General features: G+C 37.9%; 1 protein-coding gene across 50 annotated transcripts in view; it reads right to left on the bottom strand.

The window, feature by feature from the left end:
• RBFOX1 (RNA binding fox-1 homolog 1) overlaps window positions 1-17,632 on the bottom strand; it is a 1,213,941-nt gene that overhangs the window by 119,909 nt on the left and 1,076,400 nt on the right. For 46 of the 50 annotated variants that reach the window (XM_054080127.1, XM_054080124.1, XM_054080166.1 and 43 more), the window contains one exon: window positions 10,462-10,704. In XM_054080127.1, the coding sequence (XP_053936102.1) occupies window positions 10,462-10,704 (243 nt within the window). Of the gene's footprint in view, window positions 1-10,461; window positions 10,705-14,847; window positions 14,896-17,632 lie in introns of those variants that run through there. The other 4 variants (XM_054080162.1, XM_054080157.1, XM_054080161.1 and 1 more) reach the window with 1 other exon arrangement.

Raw genomic sequence — 17,632 nt, 5'->3', positions numbered from 1 at the left:
TTTTAAATTCTCTTTTAGATCCTCTACTTCTTAATGTAGACCTTTTTTCCCCCCTCCCCCTTAAATACACTGTCAAAGCTAGAACACATTCTGTACTAAAAAGAGAAAGAAAGTGACTTTTATATATAAACAACAAAACTCTGTTATTTCTCCTGCTCTGCGTTAGGACAGTCGGACACCTTTCCCTTCCTTTTTTCCTTAAAGAAAAACTGGCAGAGCTCCTGTATGTGAACAAGGAAAACAAATATTCAGAGGTGAAACTCAGCATGAGTTTCATTAAATTTGCTAACATTGTACTTTAAAACTATGTAAGAAAAAACCCTATACTTTTAGCAACAGATCTTTTTACATCAGAAATGCAATGAGAATTATATTTTAATATGAATGTATTAAAAAATACATGACATGACATTATGAAAAGCAAGATTAGGCGTCCTAGCATTATTTTAATTTGAAAATACTAAATTTACATATTTTCCATTCACTTTTGGAAACATCTCTCACTTCACACGTTATGTGCTTATACCACACAAGATCTTTTATTAACAGAAGCTACCACACAGAAGCTTCATCTGCAAACACTAATTAGCAGAGACAGACTTAGGTCTTTCTGGGTAGCTGAAATAATCGCAGATCATGCCTGCAGAATGTTGCAGCGTTGGTATACATATTGTTTTCAAATAAAAAATTTAGATGCTATTCTGGAACAGATGGAACTTATGTGAATCCTTATTAAATTAAAGAGTTGACATCTTTTGATGCACTTTTCATAACAGCAACAAAAGACGACAGGTACAGAAAAGACTGGCTGATTGTAGTCATGCCTTCCTCTTCTCTTTTCATGGAATCAGAAGGAATTCTGCTGCTTCTTTTTTACTATTTTATAAATCAGACAATAAAAGTATTTTATTATGATATAAAGCAAAAAAAGCACAGCAAGAGAAATGCTCCATTCTTATTTTTCAAGGTGTTACAAAGCTGGGAAGCAGCACCAGTTTCATGATAGAATCTGCAATCAGTCAATATAAAAAGACTGAGATATCGACAACTGCAAACAACCTTTGAAGTCTTCTGTTCCATGGACAGAGATTTCTGTGTTCTTTGCCTACCGCTCATGGAGGTGTTATTACATCTCGTGGCAGAAGTTGATGAGAAGCTGCCACACAGATGCTTTTTAATCCCCTCTTTCTCACCAGCATTTTCACAGAACTGATTGCTGCGGCTACAAAGGACCTGAAGAGCACTACACATTCTCCTACGATGCGGAGATGCATTTGTAACGGGCATCTCAACATTTGTATATTGAGGTAAGACTCTTACTGTAGTTCAGAAGCAGCTCCCACAAAGGGAACGGAAGATCAATGGCACTGGCAAATGCTTCAACGAGTGAGATTTAAAGAGGTCTCCACTGGAGGAGCAAACGCAGAAAGCCCCTTTGAGCAAGAGCAGCAGATGGTTTGCGAAGTCTCTTCAGAAAGCCCTTGAGGAGATTTTCCAATTAAAAAAAAAAGGCAGCATGATCTCCTGATACTACAACACAACTGTGTGGGACATCATCTGAAAAAGCACCTCAAACTAGCAAGACACGGAAGTGTCAGAGAATTCATGTATGTTCTTCGCCTCAACTACACCTACCTGGAAGATTACGCATTGTCTCCACGCCACACTAAAATCAACGGTAGCTGGAGTTATGACTTCTGCCCTGGGGCAGAGGGGGCAAGGAATGAAAGTAGACTACAGGATAATCTTGGAATGAGCAAAAACTGGAAAGAAGTAGTAGAGACAAAGCAGGTATAGTGAAAAATAACATAAAAAAGAAAACCAGAGGAAGGTTGTACAAAAGGGAATGAAGTATTATAAAGATGAATAAGAAGAAAAAACAAGTGAAATGCACAAGAAGATTAAAATTAAAAGCAGTCAGGAAGGAAGAAAAAGGAGAGGCAGGTTTCACATTTACACAACTCGTTTTTAAAAAATTAGCAATTACTTTATATATGTATATAAAACCTTCTCAATATTTTAGGACTTACCCCCTATCCCTGCAGTGCCAAGAAAGTAACTACATGCTCATCTTTAATCACAGAAGTAAAAAGCGCAAAGCACATAGCAGCTACTTACATCTCAAAAAAACCCTCCAACAAGATCAAGTTATACTTCAATCAGCTGACACTACCTTTTTTGAAGTTAACAGCCATTCAGATACCAAAGAACTTCAAGTTTATACAGACCAACTAAGCAGGCTTTGCGGAACAAGGGCTTTGCTTTTGCTGTGGGAGAACTGCGTGAAATGCTTGGGTAAAGGCATTCAACGGCAAATGCATATTTTAATAAATGAATTATCAAATGTGTACATTATTTTAAACAGTATCTACAAGATGTAACTGTAAATTATAAACTGTCCTAACTGGGGACAAAATCTAAGACAGCAAGAGTAAATTTAGTTTTAAGAGTACCAGGGTTTTTAAAATGAAGATACTGATCAGTGCATGTATTATTATTCTCATTTGTTGATGTTATAAATATTTTAAAGCGTTTTGGTTTTAAGATAAATCGTAAAAGCACAGTAATAAGAATAATAAGAGTTTTCTTTAAGCAGCGAAAATTACACACCAAGAAGTCCAGATTCCCTAAGGCAGTTACTTTGTGTTCCTATTAATAGTTTTAAACATAAAGTACCTGCAGTTTACAGTACAGAAGTACATACGCTTTCATAACCAAAGTCCATCTCCTGTAGCCAAATGGCCTGAATGGACCTCCCAGCTGCATTCTTAGATTTCAGTAGAACCAGGACAGAACAAACACCATTATTCTGGTGTTCTTCAAGTTAGAGCAAGTATCTTGATATGTAGATTACCGTCTCTATTATACACCTTCTGCAAAGAAATTGCCATATAGATGTAGGATTAATTCAAGACAAAACCAAACCAGATTATTCTCTTACTTATACCTTCATTTGGAATTTCTAACTATTTATAGAAAATATTAATAAATCATTGGCCATTTAATGTCTAGAGCTGTGCAACTAAAAATGACCAGCCAAATCTTTCCGTGTGCCTGAGAAAGACCAAGTACAGCATGATATGCATGCTAAACTATTAGCTCTGCCTAATTTTGCCTGCTTTTGTCTGCTTTTCGTGCATTTCACCCTGTCACACCACTAACAGACCATAAAGCAGCTTCAAACTTGCAGATGGATTCAACTGCTTCCATCTAAGCCAAGACAGATCAATGTGCCTCACTCTTGTCTTTCTAATATTGATGGACAGGAAAGCTAAAATGTTTGAATCAAGTCACTCTTTCATACCGACCCTGGAAAGGGAACAGATTAAGCATACAGATTACTCATACGAGTAACACTTAAAGTAATTCCGTGGGATGTAGGTGGGTGTGGGGGAAAGCTAAGGAGATAGGTGTGTGAGAGAGAAATGGAAACTTGACAGTATAAACAGGATCTGAAAAACATATTTTCAGGGTCGGATTGCAAGATAAGCCATCCTTAATGGAGGCCCATGTGTAGTCAACACAGGAGAGGAAGTTTAGCTCTTGTGTAGCCCTGGGGAAAGACTGTCACATTAATAGGAACTAAGACGTAGGTTTTAAGGAAGAAGAGGTGAAGCTAATTTGAATGATCTTTGTAGTTTATATCTACAAACCTGTTTGCTTTCCATCTACCTGTGTTACATGACCATTCTGATCCGTCTAATGGAGAGACAGATTCTTGCAAGTAAGGACCTAATGATGTTGCCGGTTAACCAAGAAGTTAGAAAAGTTTTCTCTTTGTGCAGTACTACACAAAGTACTACAGCAATATACAAGTTTATATTGCAGTTATGAAGAGTTGGTGCAGGGAGGAATCTACAAGTTCTGATGAAGTTGCAAACCATTAGCTATTGTGCCAATTACAAGAGTGGAAAACATCATTAGTCTTACCTAACCTAGCAGAGTTACTCCTTTATTTAACGAAAATGAGAGCTAATTTTCACCAAAAAAAATTGCCCCCATAAGGATCAATTTTAATTACCACATTATAACGTGAAGCAAAGATGCAGAAGGTCAAACACAAAGTAAATTGTAATTAGCTATTTCATCATACCAAGATCCCCTTTGAAATTTATGCTCAGTGTATTCAGCAAAAGCACAACAAATGTTTTTCTGAATACATCAGAATCTAAAGCACAGCCAAAGCATTTGGAAGCCACAGTTACTTAGACTGCATAAAGAGAAGAAAAAGTCAATAATGAAACATGTAAAATAATTGGTGTGAGAAGCAAAGAGCCCAAGAGACAATGCAAAGTACAAGAAAACTCAAAAAACTCAATATTGTTAACTCTTTCAGGGCCAAGCAGGAAGGAAATCTAAAGTTGTTTAATTAGTCAATTAAAATTGGGAGATCAGAAATTAATCGGTAATGCTTTTTAGACAAAACTTTTCAAGTTGGAATAATACGACCACATCGCTGGTTGACAATGTGATTGGAAAAGACCTCTGCAATATTTTGTGCATTAAATTTGTCTTAGAGTTAGCTGGAATTACCTGCTCAAGTGATAGCTACTATGTAGTCTGCCCCACAAGGAACATTCAGAGGACTATTCAGTGGGGCTCAGCTAATTTATCTGAGCAAACATGACTAGAGATGACAGAACATAATCGCCCTCTTTATCCCTGGGTGGTTTCTTGGTGTTTTGGTCTTTTTTTTGGGGGGTGGGGTGGGGAGGTGTGTGCTTCAGCTTCACTCCTTCACCAATTTCAAGCACTCAAAAAACATGAGACGAAGCTAAAATCATAGCATCTCAAAAAAACCCCCCATAATAATAATTTTTGTGTCTTCTGTTTCAACATGACATTCGAAATCCCTTCTCACTGTGAGAATCAAAAGTAAAAAGAAGCCGCAGTGATATCTAAATCATAAAGATCAGTTACTGAAATTTCAGAAGAACACAAGACATGCCGATATGTATGCAGTGGCACTATTATCAAGCCACGACACAGTGTAACAGCTGCTCTCCTCATATCAGCCACCCACTCGCAGAACGACAAGCACCTTCGGGGAGCAAAGCCCAAGTTAACTCAGCAACACAGGAAAAAATGGTGGTTATCTTCAAACCAAGCAAACAAATAAGTATAAAGACAAGCACTTTATAAATGGCATCGTGGAAAATGGTTTAAGATTCTGTGTATCCTTTAGAAGAATTTAATTTAATACATGCACTGACACAGCCGATAAAGCGAATGCGTTCCGGCTATTCCTTAGCATAAGCAAAGAAATGCACATGGGGCAGAGTTGCAAAGTTTGCACGCAGGGCTCTCAACAAGGAAGCCTTTTAGAAGCAATAATGCCTATGATCACAAGTCATTACTGCCCCTCCCCAAGCTAGCGCAGCATTACGTTACCTATTTGGAATGTCAGCTCTGATCTGTTCAGTATAGAGCAGGAGCTGGACCGGGCTGTTTGCTTTGCAGCTCTGAGGCGCTTGGGGTCTTGAGTCAAGCTCCTTCAAATATTTCCTTCAAGCAGCAGATGGGACCAAATATAATAGGTAGTATAACTGAAACAGCATAGCGTGCGGATACAACAGCCAGCGCCAGCAGGGTGTGATGGAGATGATTGAATAGACACTGCTCTACCAATTGTCAAAATATTATCAACTATCTAACACAATAGCAGCAAACATCTATAGACAAAAGTACAGAACTAAAATAGAATAAAAACTAGGTCATTGGTAGCATTTGGGAATAAAAAAAAATCTATGGGGAAATCTGACTTGCAAGACAGTCACGTCATGGTGTAAAGTTCCCAGCCTCTTCACAGGGGGAGCCAACTCCTCCGAGTGCCACTATTCAGAAAAATGATTGACACGGTTATCCGCAGTGTGATCCTGCTCTGCATGCTTTCCAGACACAACTACACTCAGAGGCAAGCCAGTCATTTTTTATTCCCAAGCCACAAGAGGCAGCTCCAGGATCCAAGTTTCAGGTGCATTATGAAAAACCTGCTAGGCAAAAGCAGAACATTGAGAGAGAAGGCTAACGCCAGCTGAGCTCAGCAGCACTGAAAAGCATCCTACACTTGAAATGATGGACTTAAAGGAAGTTCACCTCAATGCCAACAAGCACAACCACAGTTTACACAATGCAGCACCAAATTACAGACAACTTTGTTTTAAACATCTCGACTTCAGTGACACACTGCTGCAAGAACAACCGATGGACACCTCTCAACCAAACCTGTAGGATACAGGCAACCGTTTAATATGGAATAGAATTTCTTGCAACTACTGATGAATCCAAATCCAGGAGACGGACAGGCCCAGAATAAAATACGAGGGAAGGAAGAGAAGAACCAAGTGTTAGGGAAAACAAACAAACAAAAAACAAAGAAAGGGGGAAAATAAAACCATTTATTTCAAGAACTTACATAAAGAACAGAGCAGGGAAAAGAGCTAATAAAAAATAGAAATGTGCTGCAGAGAACTGTAGTAACACAATCTACCCACCTGCAGGCTTAGACACTGCGCTAAAGCACTTCACTATAAATGTTTGCTGCTGTCAGTTTTCTCACACAAATTAAAAAGTGAGAAAAAAAGAGAAATCGGTAGCAAAAAAAAAACCCAAACCAAAAAAACAAAAAGCCCAAAGCCAAACAAACACATAACCCCTACCCTCTCCATCAACAAAGGTTGTATGTTTTTCTCTGAACTTCTCAAGTTCAACATGGTGAATAATTTCTCAACCCAGAGTATCACTAAGTCTTCCCAAACCCCTGGATGAAAAGCCAGTCTCCGCAACACGACTATAGAATGTACAAACCTGGACACAACACCAAAATAAGAAACCATCCAACTTGGGAACCATTAGATCTCAGCAGATGTACAAAATTCCAAGGTAAAGCAAGGCAACTTTAACAACAGACATCTAATATATCAATTACATTCACACAGAACGGTATGAAGGTCAGTCGATGCTACGGGAGGAATTCTGGTAGTAATCAAGCTGAAATTTAGTCTTAACAGAGAAGTCATGCAAAGAATACCTCACCATCTTCACTGATCACAGATAACCCCTCCCTTTGCACTACATGTCTTCTGCAGCACTCGAGCAGCACTGCATCCCAAATGTCATGCCGGGTATGGATTCAGAACCACCTCTGACAGAAAGCACTCTGCACCAACACTCCTCAAGTTAAGCTGCATTTTCCCTTGAGGTCTCCTCTTTCAAGCACACAACTTATTAAGACTTTTCAGCTTGTGAAAACCTGGTGGAGTCACAGTCCAAGACAGAAGGACTGCACAATGATCTCAAGTTTTCACTACTGTGAAAGTAGAATAAATTTTAGGGTAGAAAATATTTTATAAACACACACACATAAAACACAGAGCATTATTAGAAATACAGTTTTTACCATACGTGATATTTACTTAATTATTAGTATAATACACTCAGAATAGGAAACGGTAGAGAAACAACACCTATTTTGCTATTACCTGCTTTCCTACACATGCTCAGTTAATGCCCTTTGTATTTACATAATCGTCTCCCACTGACATAACAAAAGTTGTGCATGAAAAATGACAGACTAAAATTGAACTTTACTCCTGCAAGTACATATGAACAATAAGTTTGTGTATACATATGTACACTATTAAAAAGGTCATTTCATATTTCACAAAATGATCAAACATCTTAGTAAAAATACTTTAAAATCGGTTTAACCTAACATTCAAAACCACTCTGCAAAATCATCAGACTTGTTACTTTTACCGTAACTTTGTAACACACTTATCATCGATCCATCCTTCTTGAAAGAAGCAATTTACTATTTTTGTTAATGACTAAAAGGATGTTTGATGCTATGCAACGCCGAAAGTCTACCAGCACTTAAATAACCCAGGATGGGATGAGTATTGATTATGCATATACTCAGATAGACTACTTCCTTGATTAAAGTTAAACAAACATATTGATCCAAGAAGATGGGAACCGTATTATTCAGAAAAGACTCAAAGTAACTTCTAATGTTTTCTTATTTTATTACCTGCAGATGATTTTATACTATTTCAACTAAATCACCCTGTCTTTAAACATCTACATCCCTTTCATTCTGTACATTTTCTCCTGCTTCATAACATCAAAATACAAAATTAGCAATTCCTATGCATACAATCTAAGCATTTAGAAAAAATATCTTTAAGAAAAAAGACCCCAAACTCAAAAAATATTCCCACTTAACTTCCTCAAAAAATACCCTAAATTCAAAAGTAAGAACATCAAATTCTTTATAATCAGCACGGGAGCTTCTTCAAGAAGTTGTGCACGTTCCTCTCTAAGAAAGGCAACAGCAAGGCAAGGAAAGGATCTACAATAAACAGAGGAAATAACTATAGTATATTGCCCAAATACAAAAGGTTAGTGGAATTACAGTGTGGGAAGGGAATGGATATTCACTCCGAGTAAAACCAAAAGGGAGAAAGCTTACGACAGGTAAAATATAAGTTGAATATTAGGAAAGCAAAAAGGAAATAAGGAAAGCAGATAGCAAAGGATACAAAACCAAATAACAATAAAGCCTATTAGCATGTCAGAAGTGGGAAACTTTCAAGGGAATAATTGGATTTGCTAGAACTGGGACTGAATAGAGCCCCTGAAAAAGATAAGGGCACTGCAGACAATTCAAATTATTTCTTTGCACTGGCCTTGGAAAACGTTGGAAAAATGCATACCTGACTTTTCTGATAAAGAGACTAACGCTTCTTCAAACTGAAAAATCAAAAAGGGATGAGGAAACACAATAAATTGAAAGCAATAAACAATGAGGGATGAGGTCCTGTCCCACTTGCATCGACGAGCGTTTTTACTATTGATTTTAGTGCTGACAGTCTTTTACGTCAGAACTGAATGGCAAATAGACCAATAGCTTCAAAATATGAAAAGGCTGAGCTGGGCATCTCAGTGGATCGTTCAGTGTGCAGCAGTGGTCAAAAGAGCGAGATGGTAGAATATAAAAAGAATGAGAGGGGGAAAGAAGAAAAGGATTGTTAACACCCAGTCTCGTGGAGTACCTATCCACCTCAGGGTTCCAGCTCTAAATCAATGACAGTGACACACGTCAAGGCTTTGACAACAACAAAACATTATTATGGAAGAAAACTTAAAAAGCTGCAAAGAAGCAGGAATTCAGCTTAGCAAAGAAATGAATAAGAGGGGACACTGCAGAGCTGCAAAGAATACCGTGAGATAAAAGTAAATGGGATGCTCTTCAACTGTAACTTTCTCACACTACCAGAGAAAAGGGCCAATCAAGTTACCAAGCCAGAAATAAAAGAACTGAAACATTTTACTGGATAAACCACAAAATTGTGTAATTAATTCACAAGGACATCCCCGTGATAGTTGCAAGGACTTTTGTGCTTTTGTTATTACTATGACTTCTCTTTTTCATTCATACCCACATAAAGAAATTAGTGACGTGGCAATAACCATAAATCTTCAGACCAACTCATTTAAAGGAATATGCTTTCCCTTTCCTCTTGCCCTACTGCGTGAAACTTTCCAGGCTGGATATGTGCCAGGGGAGGAAGGAGAGGTAAGATGAGGTATGAAGCACGATTGTGGCAGGGATGAGGACAGCTAGTAGAGCTGTTTCAAGAGCATGCAATAAATGCAGTGTGTTCTGTGCTAGATCCTACACATATAACACAAATGGTTGGAATCCGCCAGCATTGGCCCTGGAAATATCGTGTCCCAATCTAGAATTAAGCTAGAAGCAGTAAGCTATCACTGTGTGAAATCTGTGACTTAAATCACAAGGTAGGACCATCCAAGGCGTTTCTTGCATAATTCGTGACACTTCAGAACTTCATATACAAATCAAACACAGGGAAAGTTTATAATTCCCGCTGCTGAGCACGGAACAACACACAACTTCTGTAATGGCTGCACAAATAAGCTCTCTAGAAAAGACAGTCTTACAGACACATTCTTCACGAAACTCAACCACACGGTTTCGCGAGTAACATCAATACAGTACCACTCCATGAAGGCTTCTATGATAAACTATTCATAAGTGTCAATAATACAGAGGTGATTTAAAATAACAAAGTAAGTCTAGTTGGAGTTTTTCTTTTCCTAAATGAATGCCAACGAACACTTACTTGCAATATTTTCCCATACTGGACTTAGTCAGACTTTATTATGATTCATGGGCTTGCTATTAATGATTTTGGTCTGCCTACTGCTGTAGAAAAGGAAACTACAGATTCTACAGAGCTCCCACACTTACTAAGAGACTCCAAAAGCAGACAAATTATATTATCAAATTTCAACAATACACTTTGACAACGGTGAGTAATCCTAACACAAATTAAGCACAAAACTATTAAGTGTAAAGTAATAATAAGCGTTATCAATAAATACACATGTAACTTGAAACATACTGCTTTAGAAATAGCTGAAACCTTGACTTACTGTGGCTGTGCCGGAGACAGTTTGTGCATTTGTGTCAGCTGCACTCTGTTCAGAGTGTGTCTGAGCAGGAGGGTACATGTTTAACGTGTGCTCTGGAACAGTGGTTTGGCCTGTATAGTCTGGAGCTGGATGAGGATGTGGGGCTGTGTATTCTGCAGGGATACCGTTCTGAGGTGGAGCAAACTGGGCTGAGGCATAAGGCTGTGCCATTGTGTCAGGAGGTGCTGTAGCTTCCTGATTACCCTGTAGAAATCAAAGGGAAATAAAGGAAGAAGAAAGGTGGCGTGAGATAAAGTAAGCGATGACCCTACAGACATAATGCAGAAAGTGATGATAATATTCCGCTAAGGCTGCTGGCCTGAAAGTGGCGAAACGTCTTTTTCTCGAGGAGAAAATTTCTTATCTGAATTAAATCCATTTCATTAACCCTACTAAATCTTACCATAATTAAACAAACAAATCTACTGTCCTCTAGGTAAGTGTAGACTATTCTTTAACTGGGAAAGGTCAGTGCAATCTACCTGAACTAATGCCTCAACTCAGACAACGAAGAGGGACAATGCTTACTCCAAAGGCTATTGAGAGCCACTGCCAATACAGAGCTGGGATAAGGTTAGCCCATGGTCTGGGATCCATCCTGACTCACCGGTGCAGAATACGATACATGCAGGACTTGGGGGTATACCGTTAACATAACAGTATACTGAAACTATAATTACATGAAAAAAGCCTTTGTTTTTCTAGTTCAGAAATACTTTGAGACACACCATATTGAGCAACTGTAAGCCACAATCAAAATATTAAACATTTGAATCTGAAAATCTTAACGAAAGAAAAAACATTCTGTGCTGCAAGCTGTCAAAATAAACAGATTTAAGAACTTCAAAGGGTTTAAATATGAAGACAACAGTATTTTATTTGCATATTATAACAAGCCTATAAAATTAAAACCAAGTGCACTCATGTCCTTATAGAGAGATCCATGTTTATGTTTGATATTATAGAGGATAATCAAGTATGTTAATTTATCAGTTAAAGAATTCTGACTAAATGCTCTGCTCACATGAAACAGTAATAATTCTAGGGGTGGAAATGTATAGAACAATCTTTCAGAACCTATGTAAAAGATGTCCAAAACATGATGCTACAGATGACACAGCATTACAGGCCATTAATACACAGACTCTCTCAAACTAATTTACAAGATAAAAATATACTTTGAAATATCTAGTAATGTAAAAATGGATATTTGACCAAAACTTTAATTAGTTTTAAAAATACTCTCTCATTCTCCCAACAAAACATGCACAAGTACCTGCACGGGACTACTGTACAGATTTTGCTTATTGGAACTCTTTGGTTCTTGATTTCCTAATTTCAAAACAGACTGGGGGAATAAAAGACATTCTTTTGCACTTTGTACTTAAGGTCATTTCCAGCCAATTTCAACTAATTCAGACATCAGCTCTCTGACCTGAACTGCTCCTGAACTGAAGAGCTTTAAAGAACTTGCAAAATCACAGCACCGTGGCACGTGGCAGGCTAAGAAGGGAAAAATAAACTTTCCTTTGTAAAAGACAGTGAGTCCTAAAAAATTAGAACTTTAAATTAGCAATCGAACCCTTCCTAATTTTAGTCCAATCTTTGCTACTATTTTAATGTATATGGCCTTGAGCAAGTAGTTTACGTTGCCTCATTCAACCACCTTTAAAATGAAAACAGTGACATTTACCTACTTCACGGGGGTAAGTCAGTAAGTTTCATTTACATATACCTACAATCTCTCCAAGGTTATTGCTGCACTGAAATTCGCCCTCTTCAAATTTCAGTGGAGGTTAAAAACTCCTGTAAATGTATACTTATACCCCCTTACATTAAAACAGCAAGGTCCCTTTCCTATTTCTTTTACTTAATATTTTCACTAATTAAAAAAAAATTGAGATTAAATTAAAACCAGAAATGATTGGATTACACCAGAGACATTTATTAAATGTTAAACAAGTATTTTTAAGACTTGTGGGGAAGGCAGGGGACCTTAAATTCATTTAATCAACTGTTTCAGGAGGGACTTCAGCAAGTGATAAGAATGAACAACAGCAAATCAACTTCTGCCATATAAGCACTTTCTCTGTGCTGGCTTTGAAATACAGTAGCTGGTTACTGCTGGTCCTTAAGCTATTCCTTCGTGTCAGATGCTAAACAGTATTAGAGGCAGCATCTGTTAAAAATGAACAATAACGGCAACAAAGGGACAAGGGCTAATGTCCAGGTGCATTTGATCTAAAGGCTTTTATACTAACTTGATTCCTAAACCAGATGTTGCCGAGACCCCCGCTGTTTCTTATTAACATTGACAGCAGTTCCGTGAGACCTTAATTAGTATTCAAAGCATCCACACTTAGTACTAATTACAGCTAATATTTAATTAAGAGGGTTGAATTTTGATATTATTTTTACCAGCAACTCCAAACGGATCAAAATTTTAGATCTACCCTCGAAAGGCAAACTGCACCGGTGATTCCAGCACCTTCACACTGCTGACACTCTACTACTTCCTTCATTATACTTCTTAAGCTGAGCTCTGGATCACTTATTTATAACCCCATTAATAAGTAAACAACGAAGGGTCAAGGGTTTGTTTGTCTGGTTTTGGTGGTTTTTTTTCTTAATATATATAGAACATATTCAGGGACTTGCAGCCTTGCCACCACGCTTAAGAGTAGAGAACTGGCACACAAGATTAATCGTCCAGGAACTGCGTGTTCATTAAACTGGGGGGGATGTAGGTGGGATTTTTGGGGCGGGGCGGGGAGGAAACACCAAAGGATTTATACTTGCACACTCTACTGTAGGCCCTAAGTGTCAAACAACAGCGACAATAAATCTGAGTTGTTCCTTTCTTAAAATTGGTGTCCACTGTAGCCTTTCGCAGCCTTTAAAATGAACGTGAATTTATGATTCACAATGAATTTAGCAGACAGGGTATTACAATGTAGTATAAAAACACGTATGTATAAACATATTCTTTACTACTTGCATGGGTATCAAGCTGATAGCTTATTGTCTAGAATATAAATTTATACAACGAACAACGCGTTGCCAACAAACACACGTCTGTATATAGACGTGGTTCATGGAAACCTTAGAACACAACAGATACATTTGAATAGATTTTAAAGAAAAATGATTTAATTACCTAAAATGTCCCTTTATTATGCCCTTTATTTATTTATTTAAAATACAGTGAATTAAAATGAATAAAGAAAATAATAGATCTAATGCATTAAGCTGAAAACATGAAATGGCCCTAAAAGCAACAGGAAATATTGATCCTAATTTAGCCTAAGAACTCAGGTATTAGAGTAATCTCAAACCTGTGGATGACAGTACACAGACATCGCTTAACACAACCTAGGCATGAGAGGCTAAACAGAAGTCCAGCCTTCAGACTCAGTTCCAAGTATCTTTAAGATTAAATGACCCCTCTATGCTCATTTTGTGCATAGTTTTTAATAAAGTAGTTGTTGGCAACAGAAGGAAGAACAAAGGATGGCAGACAGTCAGGCTCTGTTAAATGTTCTGGTCTGAGTTTTAATGAAAACCACATTTCAACTCAAAAATATGCTTTACGTGGCAGTGTATAAAATCAAATTTATTGCTTTCTGGTTAAATGTTGAGCTTTAAAGAACACAAAAATAAAGCATTCCAATGATGTAGGTAAGTGAAGTCGCTCCTATTCCACATATATTTCTCCATTTGAAGAAAAGCTTAGAATTTATAATGCTCACAGGATCTCAGATCTCAACTTGCCTTTTCAGCATCTTCTCCTCTGAAAGGATTTCGTAATTAAGAAACGCATGAAAAGTGTCAAAACATAATAAAGCAGGCTTGTTATGTTTGTACACAAAAGACAGAGCACGAAAAACATTACTTATGCAGTGTTCCTTTTTAAAAAACACATTTACAGCATAAAAATGTATTCAATGAAAAACTTTCTGCTTGCCTGCATTTTAAAGTCTAACTAACAGCTTATTGTTTGTTTTATTCTATTTTCTGTTTGGTGCATTTTGTTTCTCTGGCAAGAGATATTGCACGTTTAGAGGAAGCCTCTCATACTGTAGTTAAGTGAGCCAAACTGCATCGTATCCTTAGGGCACAGAAACAAAGCAGAAAAATGCAATATTACTCTATAAACCTGCTGGTTATAAGAACGGCTCAGTTAGATATACCGAGAGATACAAAATCACTGCTATCATTTGCTCTCCTTCAGACTTAAGCAACAAAACATGTATTAGAAGTTTTGCATGCAGGGCTGCAGCAGCTTGGAAGAAATGCCATGGCTCGACTAAAATCAAGAGTTTCAAGTGAAAATAAAAGTGAAAATACCTGCTGTACCATCCTGCTCCCTTTTTTCTCCATAAACTCAGCAGCTGCTAAGCTCTAGTCCCAGGCCATAGAGCATCTGCCCAAAGCAAGCATCAATTATGGATGAGGGCGTCTGAGCAATGTAACGTGCGTACGAGTGTGGGTGCTCGGGGTGTTGAAGGAGGGGGAGCTAAGGCGAGGCTTACTGACCTCCCTCTCACCATCTGACTGCTCCCAAAACCTAATCCAGATGGGACTCTTGCTGTTCGCGGGGCTTTGCCCCATCAATCACAGCAGGCCACTCCTCTGTCTCCTGCTACCAGTTATGGAGCGCACCACCGGGCAGATGATTAAGAAGAAAAAACACAGCTTGACTATATTAATAGCTGCTTAAAAAAAAAATGTGAAATGCTACTATGCACGATGCCAGAAGCAGAACATTTTTGTTTGAAGATTAAGACGGCTGTATTCAAATTTACAAACCTCCCTAAACTTCCAGGGCTTTGGCTTTTAGACAGCTATGATGTACAGGAACGTATGCATTTCTGTGCGATTAATTCGTCCTACACACGGTAGAGTTAATACCAATAAGATTTCTATTTTATGATTGCTGAACTCCACAAGTAAACCATCAATACTGAAGTAGCCTGTTTTACATTAAACCTACTTCATCTTTCCATACAAATGAAATATTGTTTTCTTTTTTTTGTTTCACCTCACAACATCCCTCTTGCTTAGCAGGGGAAATATTTCAGAAATGCTTCCAAGGTTCAGTTCTGCGAGGCATTTTAAGCAACTTAATGCTTCACTAGCAAAGGAACTTTCCTAGATGCACTGGAGGTAGTTTTAAAATCATTAAAATTCTAATTAAATCACATAATAAAGGAAAAAAAAAAGACCCCAACAACGAAGTAGATATGAACAGCTCCACAGAAAACATGTTTATTGCTACTCTGTCACAGACTGCCTACAGACACTGGAGTTCAGAAACAGAGCAGGCACGTAACATGGGAATTATTCTTACAAATCTTCAAACTCGGAGGGGTGGACAGAAGAGCAGATAAAAAGCCATCATTTCATTGTTAGACTTATATTCCAACTGCAATGTATTGGATTTCTTCAAAAAGGTAGTGTAATACTTCCATATTTCTTGCTGGCACTCCCCAATTAATGTTAATTAAAGCAGGCCCTTTTGAATAAGACATGTCCAACCACACTGGACCGATAACCGCAACTGACTGAGTTCTTGAGCTTTCTCTGTTGTAGCTTGATGTCTGACCAGGACACTTGACTCAGATCATTTGCTTCTGCAACCACACAAAATCAATTCTCCAGCCACGTCTCTTTTTTGGAAGGTTCAGCCAAGAGCCATATTCAGATTTCATTTAAAGAACTATCTTGCGCCAAAAGAAGGGTAGCGTCAAATGTAAGAAACATATTGCAAAATAATTAATTTTCAGAGATCTTAGGGGAAAAGGTAATAGCAAGTAATCAAAAAAGAATTTCTTTACTGTCTTAGCAAGAACATACTATTTCTTTACTCCCATTACAGAGAAACATTTCCTTTTGGCCCTTTTCACATACAATGTACCGTATTCCAGTAAAAGTTCGTGCTCTCGCTACTGCTTCGTGCACATCTGAACATGAAATATTCATTTTGTGTGAGTGCCTGACGTATGGAACAGAGCAATGAACCATCACACCACCATACAAAGTAGGGAGGTTATATAGGTTTAAAAAAAAGGCAGCAAATAACTTACCAAAAATTCTGTCCTGGTCTGAATTCCTAACTGCATTCAAGACCACATAATATTATGTATGTATAGATACAGTGGAAGAAAGAATTCCCTCGGACACCTTCATTCTTCCAATTGTCACTGCTGAAACTTTCTTCTGCTTTATGACACTGTGATTTATTACACCAGCTTTCTTTGTCCTACGTGACAATTCTTTCTCCTGCCATTTCCAATGCCCCAAATGGACAAGACTCTGTCACACTGATTTGTTTTGCTTCCACATTACCACCGACTCGTTTCCCACCTGTCCCTCACTTTCTCCAACTCTGACTCCTAAGTATTTTACACAGGTTTTTTCAACTGCAACTCAAACATCTATTCCATCAACAAATATTTTCCTTTCTTAAATACAAGGAAAGATTTTTACATCACATTTTGAAAACACAAGGCTCCAAAATTGCTTGAAGACCCATATAACACGAGAATCTGGAGCATTCAGCAGGTGTATCTACAATCCATTTTCACAATGAGAATTGATTCTTAGAACATTTCAAAAGAAAGGTATAAAAGGAGCTTGTCCTTTCCTACAAGTCAATATAGGAAAGTACACTTAATCTCACTTTACACCTTTACTGGAGCATACTAAAGAAGATGATGCAGCATTTTTGTACCTGAACAAAAGGGAAAAAAAGGAATATAATAAAAGGGAACAGGATTGGATTGTCAACATACAAGCTGCATAAACGCTGCCTGGAGTACTAGCCTTTAAGGAGACCAGCAGTCAACATTTCAACATTTAGAAGTCTTAACTGTCAGTCAGCTACGAGCACCATCCTTTGGGCATCATTACAAGGTCCAAAAACATTGAACATCTTCATAAAATACTTGGATGAAATGTCAAAACGTAAGTTCACACATGAGAGCAAATAGGAGAAGTCATTATAGGGGTTTTAGGACAATGGGCCGACAAGAAATCTGATCCAAGTCCTGCTCTTGGGACAGAATAACCCCATGCATCGGTACAGGCTGTGGACTGACTGCCAAGGGAGCAGCTTCACAGACAAGGATCT

Source organism: Cuculus canorus, chromosome 15 (genome assembly GCF_017976375.1).
Source record: "Cuculus canorus isolate bCucCan1 chromosome 15, bCucCan1.pri, whole genome shotgun sequence".
In the NCBI taxonomy this organism is placed as follows: domain Eukaryota; kingdom Metazoa; phylum Chordata; class Aves; order Cuculiformes; family Cuculidae; genus Cuculus; species Cuculus canorus.
Note: the sequence above shows the minus strand (reverse complement) of the source record. Positions and strands in the feature narration are given on the sequence as shown.